At 43.6% G+C, this 15,994-nt stretch overlaps 1 protein-coding gene across 7 annotated transcripts in view; it reads right to left on the reverse strand.

Moving 5' to 3' along the window:
- FAM135A (family with sequence similarity 135 member A) overlaps positions 1-15,758 on the reverse strand; it is a 99,972-nt gene extending 84,214 nt beyond the window's left edge. For 3 of the 7 annotated variants that reach the window (XM_055713417.1, XM_055713416.1, XM_055713418.1), the window contains exon 1: positions 9,980-15,758. In XM_055713417.1, the coding sequence (XP_055569392.1) occupies positions 9,980-10,908 (929 nt within the window). In that variant the 5' untranslated portion in view covers positions 10,909-15,758. Of the gene's footprint in view, positions 1-9,056; positions 9,076-9,979 lie in introns of those variants that run through there. The other 4 variants (XM_055713420.1, XM_055713419.1, XM_055713421.1 and 1 more) reach the window with 3 other exon arrangements.
- Between the last annotated feature and the right edge of the window lie 236 nt (positions 15,759-15,994).

Below are 15,994 nucleotides of genomic sequence, written 5' to 3' on the forward strand. Positions count from 1 at the left end.
TAAAATATTAAGGGTCTGTTTTGGCATAAGAACATACTTCATTTTCCTACTTATGCAAAGGAAGAAAGTGTGTCTCTTTGAACTCCATGTCCCAAGCAATGCCATTAAATGAAAAATAACTCTCACATGGATGGATGAATTTGGCATTAAAATGTCTGCAGTGACTGTTAACATCACTACTCTGTCATATTTTATGAATCAGAAGAGTGTCCAAAAGGAAGCTGGTGCAACTTCTCTCCCACCCCAAGCAAACTTAGTATCAAAAAAATAAAGCTTTGATTTCAGAAGAAATAAAAATAAATCTAACCGTACATGCTCAGTAAATTATTTTTAATTTATAATAATTCCATATTATTGTCTTCTGTAAATAAAACAGAGCACAATTTACAGAGTTGACTCATTGTCCCAATATCTGCTCTGAGGTCATGGTTTGACAAAACACTAAATACAGTTTGACAGGTTGGTTTTATATTGGAAGGCTTTATGCCAAATAGTTACTGTCCTTCCTCCCACAGCAGACATTAAGTCAGTGCAGATGATACACCGTGTACTCTTATTAACTTAGGAAAGGTGATAGTTTGCCTGCCTGATCAAAGTTACATTAGGAGATAGTCTGACAGTAAATCTGATCCATCATCAGTGGTCACAAAGCCACTTCCTTGGTAGTTCCTACACTAGTATCATCTGTGGCGATTGGCTGGGTGGGCCAACATGGAAAAACAGTGACTACACTATGAGTTTTATACATATATAAAGTTACTCTAAAAACACACAGGAGTACTGTATGAACACCTAATGTTAATAACCTAATATAAAGTCAGTTGATTTGGGGATGGCTTTACAGTACTACATCTTTAAAAGCTTAATTAACAATTTCACTTTTTTTCTCATGATTTCGCTTCCAGTTTCCTACCATTTTAACAAAAGAAATCAAGGCAATCATTATAGCACATAAATTCAGGTTATATTTCCAGAGTTCTTAAATTATTTTCATCTTCTCATAATTGCTGTCCACTGCCTTTAATTCAATACCCACCAAAGAAATGCTATAGATTCTTATTTTGTTCTTCCTTTTAATGATTTTTCTGACCATAGGTCTTCTGAGACCCTCCCTGCAACTCTTCTGTTACACAAAAAAGCATTAATTTAACAGTCAAAACCATATTATTATAGTACAAAGTGCAATTTAGTTATGGATGTACAATACAGGCCTGAAGTTGAAGGACAATTAAGCAGACATTACAATCAACAACCTAATAGGGTCACAGGAAAAGTATGTCAGAATGTACATTAAAGCTTTTCAAAAACATAAGGTAGCAAACAAATATCTATATGTCAGTTTGGTGTAAGACTTTAAGCTCTCGCTGCTTGCTTACCTTCATACTAAAGAGGTGAGGAAGAGCCATACTTTTCTTTGCAACCTCAGGCAGCACCTCCAGTAACTTATTTCCTGCTTGCCTCTAAATCTAAGAGCACTAAGTTGAAACATATCTAACCTTGTAAGTTTACTTAGCTATTAACAAAACCAGTTAAGCACCAGATTTTAATGCTCTAACCTTGATGTCCCTCTCTCTTTTCTACCATTGAAGTCTAGAGCAAACGAGATCAGCCCCAACAGCTACTAGCAAAAAAACCCAAAAAAGGCAAACAACTCCACACATGCACACACAAAACCAAGATAAATTAAGTCACTCCCTGCTTTCCTTTATCTGCTTTAGAAAAGAAGGTACTAAACACACTACATAGAGTACTGTGTATGCTTTTTGATCAACAAATGTTCAGCAAGAGAAGTTTCCAAAGAAACAAGTGTCAAGTAAAGACACTGATGAGCAGTGGCGGACAACTGTGATCACAGCCTGAACAAAGTGAGCACAGTTCATAATATATGTATGCTATAGGAAGAACGGATGTCAGTAAGCACCACGAGAAAATAGCACCATTATATATTATCAGCAGCAAAGTCTTTAAAGGATTTCTTCCCTCTGCTACCCTTGCAGCCTTGCTGCCACCCACCCCACAAACAGCCCTCTCTCCAATTGTGCTGGCATTTGTGGGGCCCAAAAAACCCACGACCACCAAAACAAACATTTACAGCTACTTTGGAGGTTACTTTGTAATTATGTGGGGTGGTTTGCTTTTTTTTTTTTTTTTTTTTTTTTTATTTAAACCACAACATTTCACTTCTTCAGATACAGCATGGCTCCACAAACAGCTGCACTGATACATCTGAAAGAGTACACCAACATTAACATCTAACCCTGAAGAAGCGAGCAAGGTCATGGCAAGAATTTAAGCCAACTTTGCCCATGAAACTACACAAAGTCTTCCACATCAGCAACAGCTTCAGAAGTTTCTGCCCCAGGTGCTCATTCCCATCTTCACAGCCTCAGGACATCGCCCCTGCAACGCTGCCAACGCAGTACTGATGGGACAGCATTTTAAAATTAATTAGTTACCATTTTAGAATCATCTATTTTTTGCGGGGCTTGATCAGATCACTTCCTTATCCTGTTTCACAGCCCAGCTCCACAAATAGCAGTGCCTCTGCAGTGGCGGGGAAGGGAAGGTGCGCGGCAGCATGGCACAGCGCTGGGTTCCACCGGCCAGCTTCCCCTCAGCGCACCATCTCATTAAGCCACAGCCTCGGCTCAGCAAAGCCAGGAGGTTTAAGTGGCTGGGTGAGAGAAAGTGCCCCTTCTCACGGCCATTCCTGAAGTAACTTACCCTCCATTCCTTCCTTATATTCAGTTCAAAAGCTGAAAGAGGAGGGAAACAGTACTCTTCCCTGCCCAGGGAAGGGCACAGCCCCAGAGCCCAACTGCCAGCCCAGGCTAACCTCTCTGCTGGGCAGGGCACGTCCTACTTCCCGCTCCCTCCTCACAGGGCTAGTTCCCCGGGGAGGCAACCTCTCACCTGGCAACCCAGACCCAGGATACTTCTTTCCTGAAGGACGAAGCATGGCAGGCTGGAAAGCCAAGCAGTTCGAGCAGCTCTTTGTCCCAACTGGCCCAGAAACACACTCTGCTGGCAGAGTTACCAACAGACAGATCTGGCGTCAGAGACAGGAACAAATTTTCCTGAAGAAGGGCTTTGCCAACCCCTGTCATGGAGGAAGACAGGGCCACCCTGGTCACCACAGCCTGCTCTACCCCCATGCCCACCTGAGCTCCACAGCCTGCAACCCTCCCAGCACTGGCCTTGCTTACTCCCTGACTACAGCACCAAAACAAAAGTTACTTAAACAGTCTGTATGTAACAGACAAATAGAGCAGCCTTATCAAATTCACAAATTCAAAGTTTTGTTTTTGTTTTGCAGCTTGAAGGCTTTACGCCCCTCTTACCTTCCCCTCCTCGTGTGGCATTTAACTGACAGAATAATGTTGATGCATGACAAGCCACAAAAAAACCCGACACAAACCTAAAATGGCATAGCTGTTTCCTAAATAACGCATCCAAAATAAAACAAGTCTAATGAACACCTTTGTAGCTTCAACAAGGAGACTTGAAGTCAAAATATCAAAACAAAGCAGTAAACCGATTTTCTCCTACCATTTACTTGTCACATTTAGTCAGAAATTCTTGCACTAACATTTTATAATAATTAAATTCCTTACATGCTGCTTTCAAATTTGCTACAATCAGAAGAACCAATACACATAACACATCCAGGGGAGAAAGGCCCAACAACCAGAAACCAAGGTCATCAGAAGCTTTCCCTACCCTGCCGATAGCATAGCTGGTTTGTTTTCAAACAGGTCCTTGTTCACTCCTGTCCTGCTCAAGAAGGACAAACCAACACCTGACCGTACTGACCAGCCATGAAAATTCATCTTTCCATCTAAACTCTGTCAGCTTTGGCACCTTTCATAAGTCAAAAGGCAAGTACACATCTGTTAGAGCTTCTAGTCACCAACCCAAATTAGACCAAATGTTTGTACCATTAGCTAGCACTCCAATTAATTTCAGAGCCATGCAATGTACTTTCCACAGAAGAGGTCATGTCTTAAGAATATGCAAAGCAAAATTAACAGCAGGTAGAACCCAACAGTTCCAAGCTTCTGCCCCAGCAGCAAGGGCTTTCATTAGAAAAAGAAGTCCAGCCTGACACAATGGCTGCAAACTTGGAGATCTTAAGCCTTGACTTCCACCTTTAGGTCTAGTATTGACCACAGCTGTTTTCTCTATGTCATTTTACACGTAAAAGCAGTAAGATGTACGCTTTCTACTATCTATGCCTCATTGTTTTGGCACTTCAAATACCCTCAACATCTTGGCACATTTTGATCTGAATTATTTCACTGAGGTAAGGGTTTTAAGGTCAGAGGTGCATGAAAAGATAGGACCTAGAACTGTCTGATAGCTCATATAATCTCAGAGTTTCCCTAGAAAATTCATAAAAATCTTTAAACAATATATATATATATATGCATTTATAGTGAGCTAGATGGGCCATATATAAATAGGCAGGCAAGCAATATATACTATAGTTTAAAAGTATTAGCTCTGCAACTACTTCTACTACTAAAAGACAGCAGTATAATTACACTATTTAGATGGATTTTTTTTAATACAGAAATATACAATCATTATGCAAAAAAATCATCAATCGACAACTGAAATGACAGCCTGGGAAGAATGTAGTTTCATTCAAAGAAACTTCTTAAACCTGCAGAAGACCAAACACTATTACACTTCTCTTATAATTTTAAATAGAAAGAAGATAAAAGATATATTGCAAGCCATTCTGATACAAAAATTTAAAGGGAACCCTTTCTTATTAACTTCAGAAAATCATCTAAAGCATAAAGAGAATTCAATATTTTATAGCTAGAAAGTGTGATAAGCTTATCTAGCTTGACATGCTGTACACAACAGGTAATTAATGATCTGTCATGATCAGTAAGAGGGATAGATTCACGAGGTTACAACATGTGAATACAGTGTGATTATAGTATGCAGAGCTAGATCTGAAAAACAAGCCAGTTCATTATTTTAAAATGTCAGAAATCAACCATAAGGCTTCCTGCACAACTGATGAATGATGTAGATATCTTCTTAATTCTAAGAATTTGGGGGTGTGGTGTATACAGGTTTCTGATTTATTTTATAAATGAGATTCAGCAAACTATATGCATACATATATATGTACATATATATGTGTATATAGGTATAATTACATAGTACTAGAGGTAACGAATTTATAACTTTTCACTTGAAAATTAAAAAAAAAAAAAAAGCGTAAGTTTTCAGTCTTTCTGGTACAAGCCACAGTTCAGAAATAAGGAAATTTTTAGTTTATTTTTAGGAAGAATTTTGGTAAGGGAGACTTTATATCTTGTTTCCAACAAAATTGCTTCCAAAATATAAAGTTCAAGATTCTTAGAACTGAAAACGTTCCCCATTCCAAAATCTCCAAAGAAAATCCATTAAAAAAGATAACACTGAAAACTTCTAATGAAAAATAGAACTGATGTCATTTCAATCTGCTTTAGCGTTTCCAATTTTTATTCTGCTTGTAAACTGAACTTTGCAAGGCTTCATTCTGTTCCTTATTTCTCTGCCTGTTCTTTCCAAGAATAGTGCTGTCACCGATTTCCTGCTTGAAGTAAATGCAATTTGCTCACCTGACTTCTCTCTGACCCCAAATGATAGCAAACTTATTTCCTCCCTTTCAGATTTTTTTTCTTGTATGCTCTTTGTTGTATACTCTTGTTACCGCAAGTGTTCTATGTATTGTTCTTTGAGGAAGACAATTTGTATGACAGACTTCTACAAATATCAGCAACACCACATTACCGACATACCAACTGCTTTTGCTACAAATGAATGCATAAATATTTAACCGCTATGTTCATAGATCTACAATGATGTACTTTTCTGTACACAGTACTTCATAAGATGTATCCCATGAATGAACACAATCAAAAGGTGCTTAGTAAAATGCTAGAGCAGGCCAAAATCAGCAGATGCTTAACAAACAGAAAAGCATGTGTCTTGCCACACACAGAAAACACACGGTGCATGAATGTCGACAGTATATAAGGATGGCCTAGCTGTGGCAGAAAAACATAGCAGCAGCATTTATTCGGAAACATTCTATAGTCTGACTGTAGCAAGTTTACAAGGGAACAGGAAAAAGTGGCTTTTGAGCAGATTTAACCAGCCAATGCCACTCTCACTGCTGATTTAAAACAGCAAGATTGCGTCTTGAAGGCTCCCACATATAAAGCATTTGAAGGTTGCTATATGAACAAACTTACTTCTAACAAAATTAATCACATTTTCTATGCTTTTTTACTATAAGGGAAAATGAATGGAAGATTAAATAATTCATAATTCAGGAAATTCTAAGTTATGCTTATAGTTTTACCAAAAGAGAAATCGACTGTGCTGGCACTTCACAGGAATACTTGTTTACAAGCTCTCTGACCCAATGGCCTGACAGAGGTACCAGACATAAAACAGTAGGCTGGCAAAACAAATATCCATCACAAACAATTGCTGGTCAACCCGCAGATGCTACTTGTCTATCCTGTCATGAAAACAATTAGAGGACTAGTAAGACTGTATTTTTCCATACAGAGGAAAAGGGGAAGGAGGAAACCCCACACAACAAAAATGCAACTCTTCCTCCTTGGTCAATGAGAGGTATATTCTGCCAAGCCTACCCTGTAGTCTGTAGGAACTGGGAGATGAAAAAGAACAAAGATTTCAGGACACAAGATGCAAAGCATTAAGATGCGTCACTTACCAAGCAAGGATGAGACGCACCGGTCTGTATCAATAACAACTTCAAACACTAAACCAAGGTCAAACCTAACAGGAATTCATAACTATTGTAATTCTCACACTGAGGTCCATCTTTGGTGCCAGTTTAACTTTCACATTTGTTCAGGACAGCACCCAGGCCAAGAGAGAGACAACAGGCACCAGTACTCCCAGTGTTTAATTAATAAACATTTTGGTACCTGCCTCCTAGGTTTGTGCAGACCGCTAGGTTCTCTTCAAAGAAATAACAGTACAAGAGTCAGAGCTCAGACAGGACTCCTGTATCTCTACCTCCAATAATTCAAAACCTTGCCACTCACAGTAATCTGCCTCAGCCCTCTGCCAGAATTTTCCTTCCTATCCACCTCCACAGCCAGCCATATGGCTGTGGCATACGTACTCCATTCTAATTACTTTCAGCAGCCTCAAAGAGAACCTTGCACCAAAACACCCGACTGTAACCTGGTGAGAGTGAGATACTGGCAGAAACATCCTGCCACAGGGTGTTCACAACATCTTAAGACTACAACAAAGTGCACCAGAACTTCTCAGTCTTCCTCAGTGGAGGACTGACTAGCAAAGTCAACAAGGAATGCCAAAGAGCAATGGATCTCAACTTTCATGTCTCTCCCTGCTTGCGAACTGTATTCACTAATTCTTCCATGTGAGATAAAAATGTAAGAGACAATCCTACAGCTGAACTTTGGAACCCAGGTACTTCCAAGGGAAGTATTAAAACCAGAAAACTAGAGTGCCAGGTAACAGTCTCACATCCATCATTGGAGCTTCAGAAGAGACACCAGGGCATAGTTGTTCTGAAACCTGAAGAGAACCCAAGGTACTATTTTTGAGGTTTTGCTGAACTCAAAACAGAACTAAATTCTATAGCAATGGAATTAAATTGAATCAACAAATGTGTTAGGTTGTCTGGCACATTTTGAAAATCACAGTTTTGAAGACAGATTTCGGTTGCTGTGTGTGCTTTACTGTTACTGATTACTATCTATGCCAAACCTCACTCAGGCCAGTTGTACCAACTGTAATTAAAAGTGAGGGTCAATTTTGTTAACGAAGTGCTAACTTTTGAACAAAATGAGTATTTTCACATAGCAGCCAACTCTCAGCAGTTTTGCAGGATTGTATTTCACATAAGGATTTAAACCATTCCAAAGAATGAGCTCAAAGTCCTATCCTGTGATTTTTATTGATTACTGAAGGAAAGCCGAAGAATTGACTTATGCTACTTACAGAGGGAAAAAATGAGAGGCAGGAAAAAGAAAACAAGTTGGTCCAAGGAAAACGTAGACTAAGATTTATAGCTGTGCTCTGACATACCAAATACAGGTATTCAGCCTGTGACTACTGGCACAGTCATATGGAAGAAACACAGTAAGATGACAATTCTGTGTTTCATTCATTTAAAGTAAATACTTTTAAAGTATGCAAAGATACAGCCAGAGCCTGGATTATTGTTCACTTCCTACAAAACCGTATTTTCAGTTCTATTAATTGTTGAATGGACTAATAAAACCTGCGTCAAAGTACTTAATTTGCTCCTCCACAAACCCAGAGTTCTTTCATCCTGAAAAACCCATAGCGTTCCAGCAAAACACAGCTTTACTGAACCAGGTTCGGACTGTGGCAGTCATCCTTCAGCAAGGGCCAAGCAGTTTTTTCTTCACAATCAAAATGCTAAGTAAGAGATGTCTTATAGATGAAAATGTAATACATTCCCTTCCACAGTAATAAAGATCAAACCAGTGGCATTCCCAGCTTGTTATCAGTCTAGCAAACTAAAAAGCGGTGCATACGGATTTTAGCTCAGGCTTTGCTGACGTACAAGACAACACTAAGCTAGTTGACTGAACTGCTTAAAAAACAAAGCAAAACCCAGTAAGACAAAACAGATATTTATGCCCACTTACTTGATAAAACTAAGACTCCAGACAGAAGTTTGTTTACCTTGCAATCAGAAAAACCCACTGCACACCAGAAAGGGGAAGTGGGTTAAACACTCCAGCACGAATTACCCCTTTAGTTATAATATCAACATGACTGTAAATCCTCACAATTGTATTTTTAAAGAACTCCTTTACACCGTGCAATTTCTCTTCAAAATAGTATGTCTGCAATACATAATCATTACATAAAGTTTTCAAATAAGTTCTGCTGAAATTTTGTTTCTTAAAATAACACAAGACAGAAAGATTACTTCCACAAGAGTGCTTACTGACCACGCAAATTCTGCCGCCCTTAGCGTCCTAAGGTTAACTCACCCCTAGAGATACCTTACGGATGGTAACCGGAGTGAGGAGCACCTGCTGACAGCACGCACCGCGTAGCCGCAGTGCCGTGCCGTGCCGTGCCCCCGCAGGGCACACCGGCGTGGCGGCGGCAGGCTGTGCCCTGCTGCGGGGGGAGCGCAGCGCCGGCCGGCCCCGCCGGGCAGGCGGGGAGCCCCAGGGCCGCCCTCCGCGCACCAGGAAATAGTTGGAAGCTATTCCTGACGCTCGGCCAGCAACTTTCCACGCCACATGAACAAACGATATTAAACCGACAAATAAAAAAAACCGCAAACACCATTTCAGACCCTGGGAGAATCCGGTATTTCTCAGGAAGGCAAGGAGGAAGGCAGCAACGCCTGACTGCCCTGGCGCCGCCGCCGGTACTCGGGCACTCCACGCCGGGGACGAGATGGGCATTATTTCTGACCTATTTTCGGCGCCGCCTCACAGCGATAAACAATCAACAACGGCAGCGAAACGCTGCCGGGGCAGAAACTTCCCCAGCCACAAGCCACTCGCGGCGTTCACACAAGCTGCCCCCCAGCCGGGGGGAAGCGGCAGCAAGGGAGGGCGGCGTCCTCTGCCCCGCGGCGGAGGCGGCCGAGCCCCCCGGGCGGCCGCAACCCCCCGGGCCCCCGCCTCGCCGCCCCCCAGGCCACTACCCGGAGTTTTCGAGCCGGGGCTGCTGGGGCGCGGAGGGAGGTCTGCCCGACACAAACAAGTCCCCGCCCGCCATGCCCGCGGCGGGCGTAGGCCAGGCACGGAGGGGCGCGTCTAGCGCCCGGCGGCCACGGCCCTAGCCCCGGCCCCGGTCCCAGCCCCAGCCCTGCGGGAGGCGCCCGGGACACCCGGCGAAAGGGCGGCCGGGTTCGGCCCGACGCTTTCCCCCGCCGCCCCGCGCCCCCTCGCCGCTCCTCCGCACCGACCTGGGACACAAAGGAGCGGCCGCCGCTGCCCGCCGATCGCCCGCCGCCTCCTCGCCCGCGCTCCCCGCGGAGTCCAGGCCGCGGCAGCACCGGGATGGCGTAACGCAGGCATCCGACGCCGGCGCCTGCTGCTCCCGCGGCGGCCCGTGCCGCCGGCACCCGCTCTGCACTGGGCGGGGAGGGGGAAGAGAGGGGGGCGCTGGGAGCCGACCGCGCCGGCCGAGCGCCGCTTCCTGCTCCCCGGCGCCTGGCAGCTGCCGCAGCCTCGCAGCTGCCGCCGGGGGGGCCGCGCCCGCGGCTAGGCAGAGGCCGGCGGCAGCGCAGCCCACGGCCGCCGCATCCTCGGCTCCTGCGCCGGGCTCGCCGCGCCGCCGCTGGCTCTGAGGAGTCGCCCGCGCGGCTCCCGCGGCGGCCGCTGGCAGCCGGAGACCGGCTGGCCCCGCTGCTGCGCCCGGCGCGGGCTCGTGCTCCCCCTGCTGCCGCGCCGGGCCGGGCCGCGGCTCGGGCTCCTCCCGCGGCTCTGCGGGGCCGGGCTGTGGCGGCCGCGGGTGAAGGCCGGGAGACCCCGGGGGCGGCGGCCAGGCCGGGCCGCGGGCGGAAGGGACGTGACCCGTTCCGGCTTGCCCCTGGGTGTCCACCTGCGGCCCCGTGCCCCCGGCGCTCCCCTCATGGCGCACAGCGGAGGGGGCAGGAGGCCTCCGTCCCGCCGGCGGCCCTGCGCGCCCCGTGGCAACCAGCGCTGCCCCCGGCACCCTCCGCCCCGGCCGGGACGCAGCTCCGCCGGCGGTGGAGGGAGCGGCCCGCAGGGGAGAGGTGACCCGGGGCTGGCAGGAACGCGGGCCGAGCCGTGGGGCACCAGCCCGGGTGCGGGACGGCAGGTAATGCGCTGCTTCTAGGCCCCTTGAGGGGGGGGGCGGGGGCATTCTCATTTCTGGAGCAAGACGTTTTAGCAAGACGTGATAGAAAAATACAAGTAAATCGGCTGTAAGAGGCACTAGTAGAACTGATAGTCCTTGAGGAAGAGAGATGCTGGGTACTACAGTCTCATTAACAAGTGCAATATGCAGCTTGAAAATTACTTAGTTCAGGGAACTGCTGAAAACAAAATGATTGCCAGTCTGAAAAACAATCTTATTCTTCTTCCCCTTCTATCTGCTTGCCTTCATCTGAAAAAAAAAAAATATCTTGGATCTAAAGAAGACTTGCATAAAGACAGTTTTTCAGACTGCCAGTGTGGGCTTCCCATCTGAAAGCCAAAACGAAGCCTGTAGCTGTTTTGCAGAAAGAGGAGTTACAAAGCAGCACATTTGCTTTTAGTTTAGGGAGTCCTTCAGGCCAGTCAGGTGGCCAGCAATGTTAAAGTCGATCTGTTAGTTTTTGGATAGGATTCTTTCAGTGATTTTGTCACCGATTGATTTAGCACCCAAAAATGCAGACAAGAAGATTAAAGAGTGTGAAAGCAGGAAGCCCAAGTGATGCTGAGTTAGGATAAATGACAGTAGGATGAGAAGGTGATCACCGAGGCGTACAAAGACCGGTTTTGTGAGACATCCATGTGAGTTCTCAGCACCTGTTTCTGTAAAACCTGATCGAGATTGTACTGATCACTGCCAGCAGAAACTTACTGCAGGCTGAACTCATGGCTATCTGGGAATTTTTAAATTTTGTGGAAGCAATCTCCATTCATGAGAGATTAATGATTTAAATGAAACTTGCATTTGATTTATCAGGACCATGCAAGTTGTCTCAAGGCTTTTTAAAAAGGCAATTTTGAAAGCATCAGTATTGATCCTTGAACCTGAGAACACATGGCTGCTGTTTTGCTTTTTTACCCTTGGTTATTTCAGGATAGGCTTGAGTGACTGCTTTGTGGTCCCAGAGAGTCAGTTCTGACGTACCAAAAAAATACTGGAGCAGGATGTCAGCAGTGGCTAAGAAAAGGACCCACCAGGCCTAAACAACACGCGTCAAACTTGTCTCAGAAATACAGCAGTTTTGTACTAAAAGGTGCTCAGCACCAGATAGTGCCTGTGGCTCTCAAGAGCCAGATTTTGTTGAATGTGTTCTGGTTCCTGAATAGTTCAAAGGCCAGGCTGACAGTTTGGATGGGTTTTATATATTTGCACAGATAAATACTTCTCTGGCTCATTATTTTTGTTACTTTATCTCTCCCAAACCTTGCCTGGAGTTCTGCTATTAGGAAAACGTATCTTGCAGTCTTCTTTCGCATTACATGGAGGAAGCAATTCTTGGCAACAGTCTTTTCCCCTGATAGGAGGAGAAAACTGGCAGCTTGTTCCCATAAATAGCCAAGCTCCCATTAGAGAAATCTAATTTTCTCCCTTACCAAAATTCACTTGAGAAGATCTATCATCAATCAGCCCACGTGATGGCCATGCCCTTCTTTTGCTTGTGACAGTGAATATTGCTTATGGGATAGGGACCACTGACCTCCTCGCCTGGCTTTCTGTTGCCCCCCTTGATTGTTCATGTAAAGAAGGATGGTCTGAGAGCCCTGCTGAATGTAGATAAACTTCGAAAACAGCAGCTCACTCAGTGTCTGTGCAAAGCTGCCCTTATTGCCAGGAGATTTTTAAAGTTTACGTGCTGTACATACAAACTGTAACAAAACGAGTACCCTGTTGAAGACTGGATGCACTGGTAAGCATTACAGATTAGAGATGCCTATCAAGAAGTTAAGGACTAACCTCGCTAATAACTAGCATAGCGAGGCCTAGAAGCAATTCATTGCTTAGGTATGATGCAGGAGACCCTAGAAGCCCACTTCTGCAGACTGAGTTCTGCCAAAGCTGTTTCCCATGGGAAATTATATTAAATCGTGAGCTCATAGTGCTGACCATTTTGACTAGCCCAGGATTTTGTTAAAAGAATAGTTCACTGATTTACGGGTATGTCTGCATGGCTCAATACAGCACTAATGTTGGTCTGTATCCACAGCTAGCACCAAGCTCGTGCGGGATAGGAAACAAAAGCTGTGTAGCCACCAACAGCTGAACCAAGAAGCAGGACTGGGAACCCAGATGTGATACCACACAAAAGCAACTGTACTGCTTCAGTTTCAGAGCAGCTCTGACCAGTGATAACCTAGGAATTTCTCCACCCTGATCTAGTGTGTAGCATAGCAAGCACACTGTGGGAGAAGGGTAATGTAGTAAAGGGCCAATGAGGCAGAGTGGAGCTGCATAAGCCTTGGAAAATTGGTGAAGCTTAATCTTGATTCCTGGGAGGAGACAACACAATGGATATTTTGGCAAGGAGGCTTGGTAACAGTGTGCACAAGTGGTTGGCGTATCAGGAGGCCACGGAAAAAGAATCTGGAGTGAAAAAAGCAAGAGAAAAGTTTTTCTGAGAAATCTATATAGGTGGACAAAGAGAAAGGTTGGATCTCAGAAAAATTACCAAAGAAGAAAAAATTGGACATAGAGTAGGATGATAAAGATTGCCAGATTCTGAGTCAACATTATGCCACGGGGATGGTTTCATATGTTACGGTGCCTAGGATTTAAAATTGAGTATGAGCGGAGGAACGATTCCTGTCAGAGAAGCAGCTGTTGATTGTGCTTCTTTGCTGTCAAAATATGAAAAAATGCTGAATGAACATTCAACTGATTGCTCAATGAAAATAAAATTCTAGACAACTGCCAGATTTGGCTGTGTGCCCCAAATGAATATCCAGATATAGGATACAGAGCACTAAGCATGTTCATTTTCAGATAACAGATTTGTGTGAAGCATCCTCTGCATTGGCTTTAATCATAAGAAAACATAGAAACTAATTACATTTTGAGAACATTTTGATAACTGTGTGTTGAAAACAGTGAATGAAAAGATACTTTTGTGTACTGCAAGGAATTGCAAAGTTCTCATTAGAATATATAATTACAAAATCATAAAATAGTATGCTACTAAAACAGAAAGCTTTACAACTGCAATGCTATTTTTTATTTTGAAGAATTTGATCAGTACAATCTAAAATTATCTTTTAAACTTTATTACATAACAAATGGATGCAATATGTATTTATAGGATTCACAGAAGATTGATAAAAAGCTACTTTCTAACAATTGTGACTGTTTCCTCATATGACAAATAATGGGAGTTTTTTGGTCATTTGGGGATTACAAAGCAAAAGGGGTGAAGAATCACTAATCACATATAGAGAATAAAATAATTAGATAAAAATATGGCTACAGAATGTAAAGGTTCATTCTCCACTTGTCAGGAGGCTCTCTAAAGGCTGCTCAGAATGGGGAACTCAGTGCTGTAGCTATGTTCAGTTTGCATGCTGTTACATTGATGCAAAAATAAGGAACTTGCTTTTTTGACACACAGCACGCTATTAGTGATATAGGGAACCCTCCAGACCACTGCTATAATTAGTAGTTTCAGAGGTGGCAACAGGAATTTCGGTTTAGGTGCGCTGACTTTAAATAAGGGATATTTAGGAGGTGTCAGGAGTGGCTAGATATAGGATTAAATGAATGGACACAGGTTAGGTGTTGGAAATGTGCAAGTAAAGATGGGAACAGAATTAATGCAAGCAGATAGTAAGAAGTTGAAGTTGGAGCGGGAGAGGAAATGAGCCAAAGGTGGAAGTACATTCAAAAAGGAAAAGGGAAGGAGAGAAACCACTAGAAGACAGCAATGTGAAGCTTACAGAAAAATAAGTTTTTAAATACAGCATGTTAATTATCCATCAAAAAGAGGAGAAACAAGGATATGGAAGAAACATAATCCATAGGATGTTGGAACAAAATACCTGTAGTCAGTTAGAAACACTGGGGATCACAGTTCTACAGAGACAATGGCATTTGATTTTGCTTTTCTTTGCAAGTGTAGTAAGAAATAACTGCAAAAGTCAAGGACATGGCATATGTTATATTAATGTTCATCAAATGAAAGCCAATGAGGAAAGGAGATGTAAAGAAATGATTGTGAGTCTTTTGGGTAGGACTTATGAAAGTAATCTACTTGAAGATTTGCTTTGAAAACTCTAGGGCCAAAAAAGGCTATAGAAAATAAATTTGTGTTAACTGTCATCGCTATTTAGCAAGTTATGATGTATCAAACCTAAATAGCTCAATGCAGTAATACTTAATAATCATATTGACATCTAACTATTTGATTTCTCATCCTTTCTGGGAAAGCAGCAACAGGAACTAATTACACTTTCCAGAGGGCAACTTTCAGAGCAAGTTCTTTTAGACAGTGATGAGACTGCAAGTGCCCTGTTTACAGGGTATGGGTACACCCTTCCACAGAGCTGCGGAAAGTAGTTTATTCCAGGTTATTCCCTGGCACTGTCATGAAAGGGATGTGGCTTTTGTGTCTCTGGCCCAAGCTGCACCCATACTGAAATTTCCCCCTCCGTCTTCGTGACACCTGGGGCTGGGTCGTGCTAACACCCAGCTGTGCAGGAAGTGCTCTGGGCTGTGGTCAGGTCGCATGTCAAATGGTTTCTGTCTTGGAGCCTACAGATCTGGCTGTTGGAAAGATATTCCACAGCCTAGCAGTTCCCACCTTGATACATAGTAATTCATCATATTCAAATCACATTTTGCTTTGTCTTAGGTTGCACTTGGCATTAACGGTTCTCTTATTACAGTCTGTGTTGAGTGCTATAGATACTGATGTTCCCTCCAGAAATGACTGGTTTATCATGTTGAGCTGCACAAGTTTAGGACTACCAGCTCTTTCCATAAGATAACTTCACTTGGTAACTGATGGTGTCTGAATTCTTTCTAATTTTCTGCAGCATTCGTATGGAGGAAAACACAGTATTCAAGGTATAACCTTGCTGGTGCCAGATGGAGAGAGATCACTTATATGTACTGATGGGTTGGACTGTGCATATAAGTTGACTGCCCCACAACTTTGAAATTTGCATGTTGGCAATATCGAATGAGATCTTCACAAAACAATTTTCTATTCATTATCAACTCCACAATATTTTGGATTATTTTCTCTCTTGTAGTATTTTCTTGTGTTTTTCTG

This window comes from Falco cherrug, chromosome 6, assembly GCF_023634085.1.
Source record: "Falco cherrug isolate bFalChe1 chromosome 6, bFalChe1.pri, whole genome shotgun sequence".
Taxonomy (NCBI): Eukaryota; Metazoa; Chordata; class Aves; order Falconiformes; family Falconidae; genus Falco; species Falco cherrug.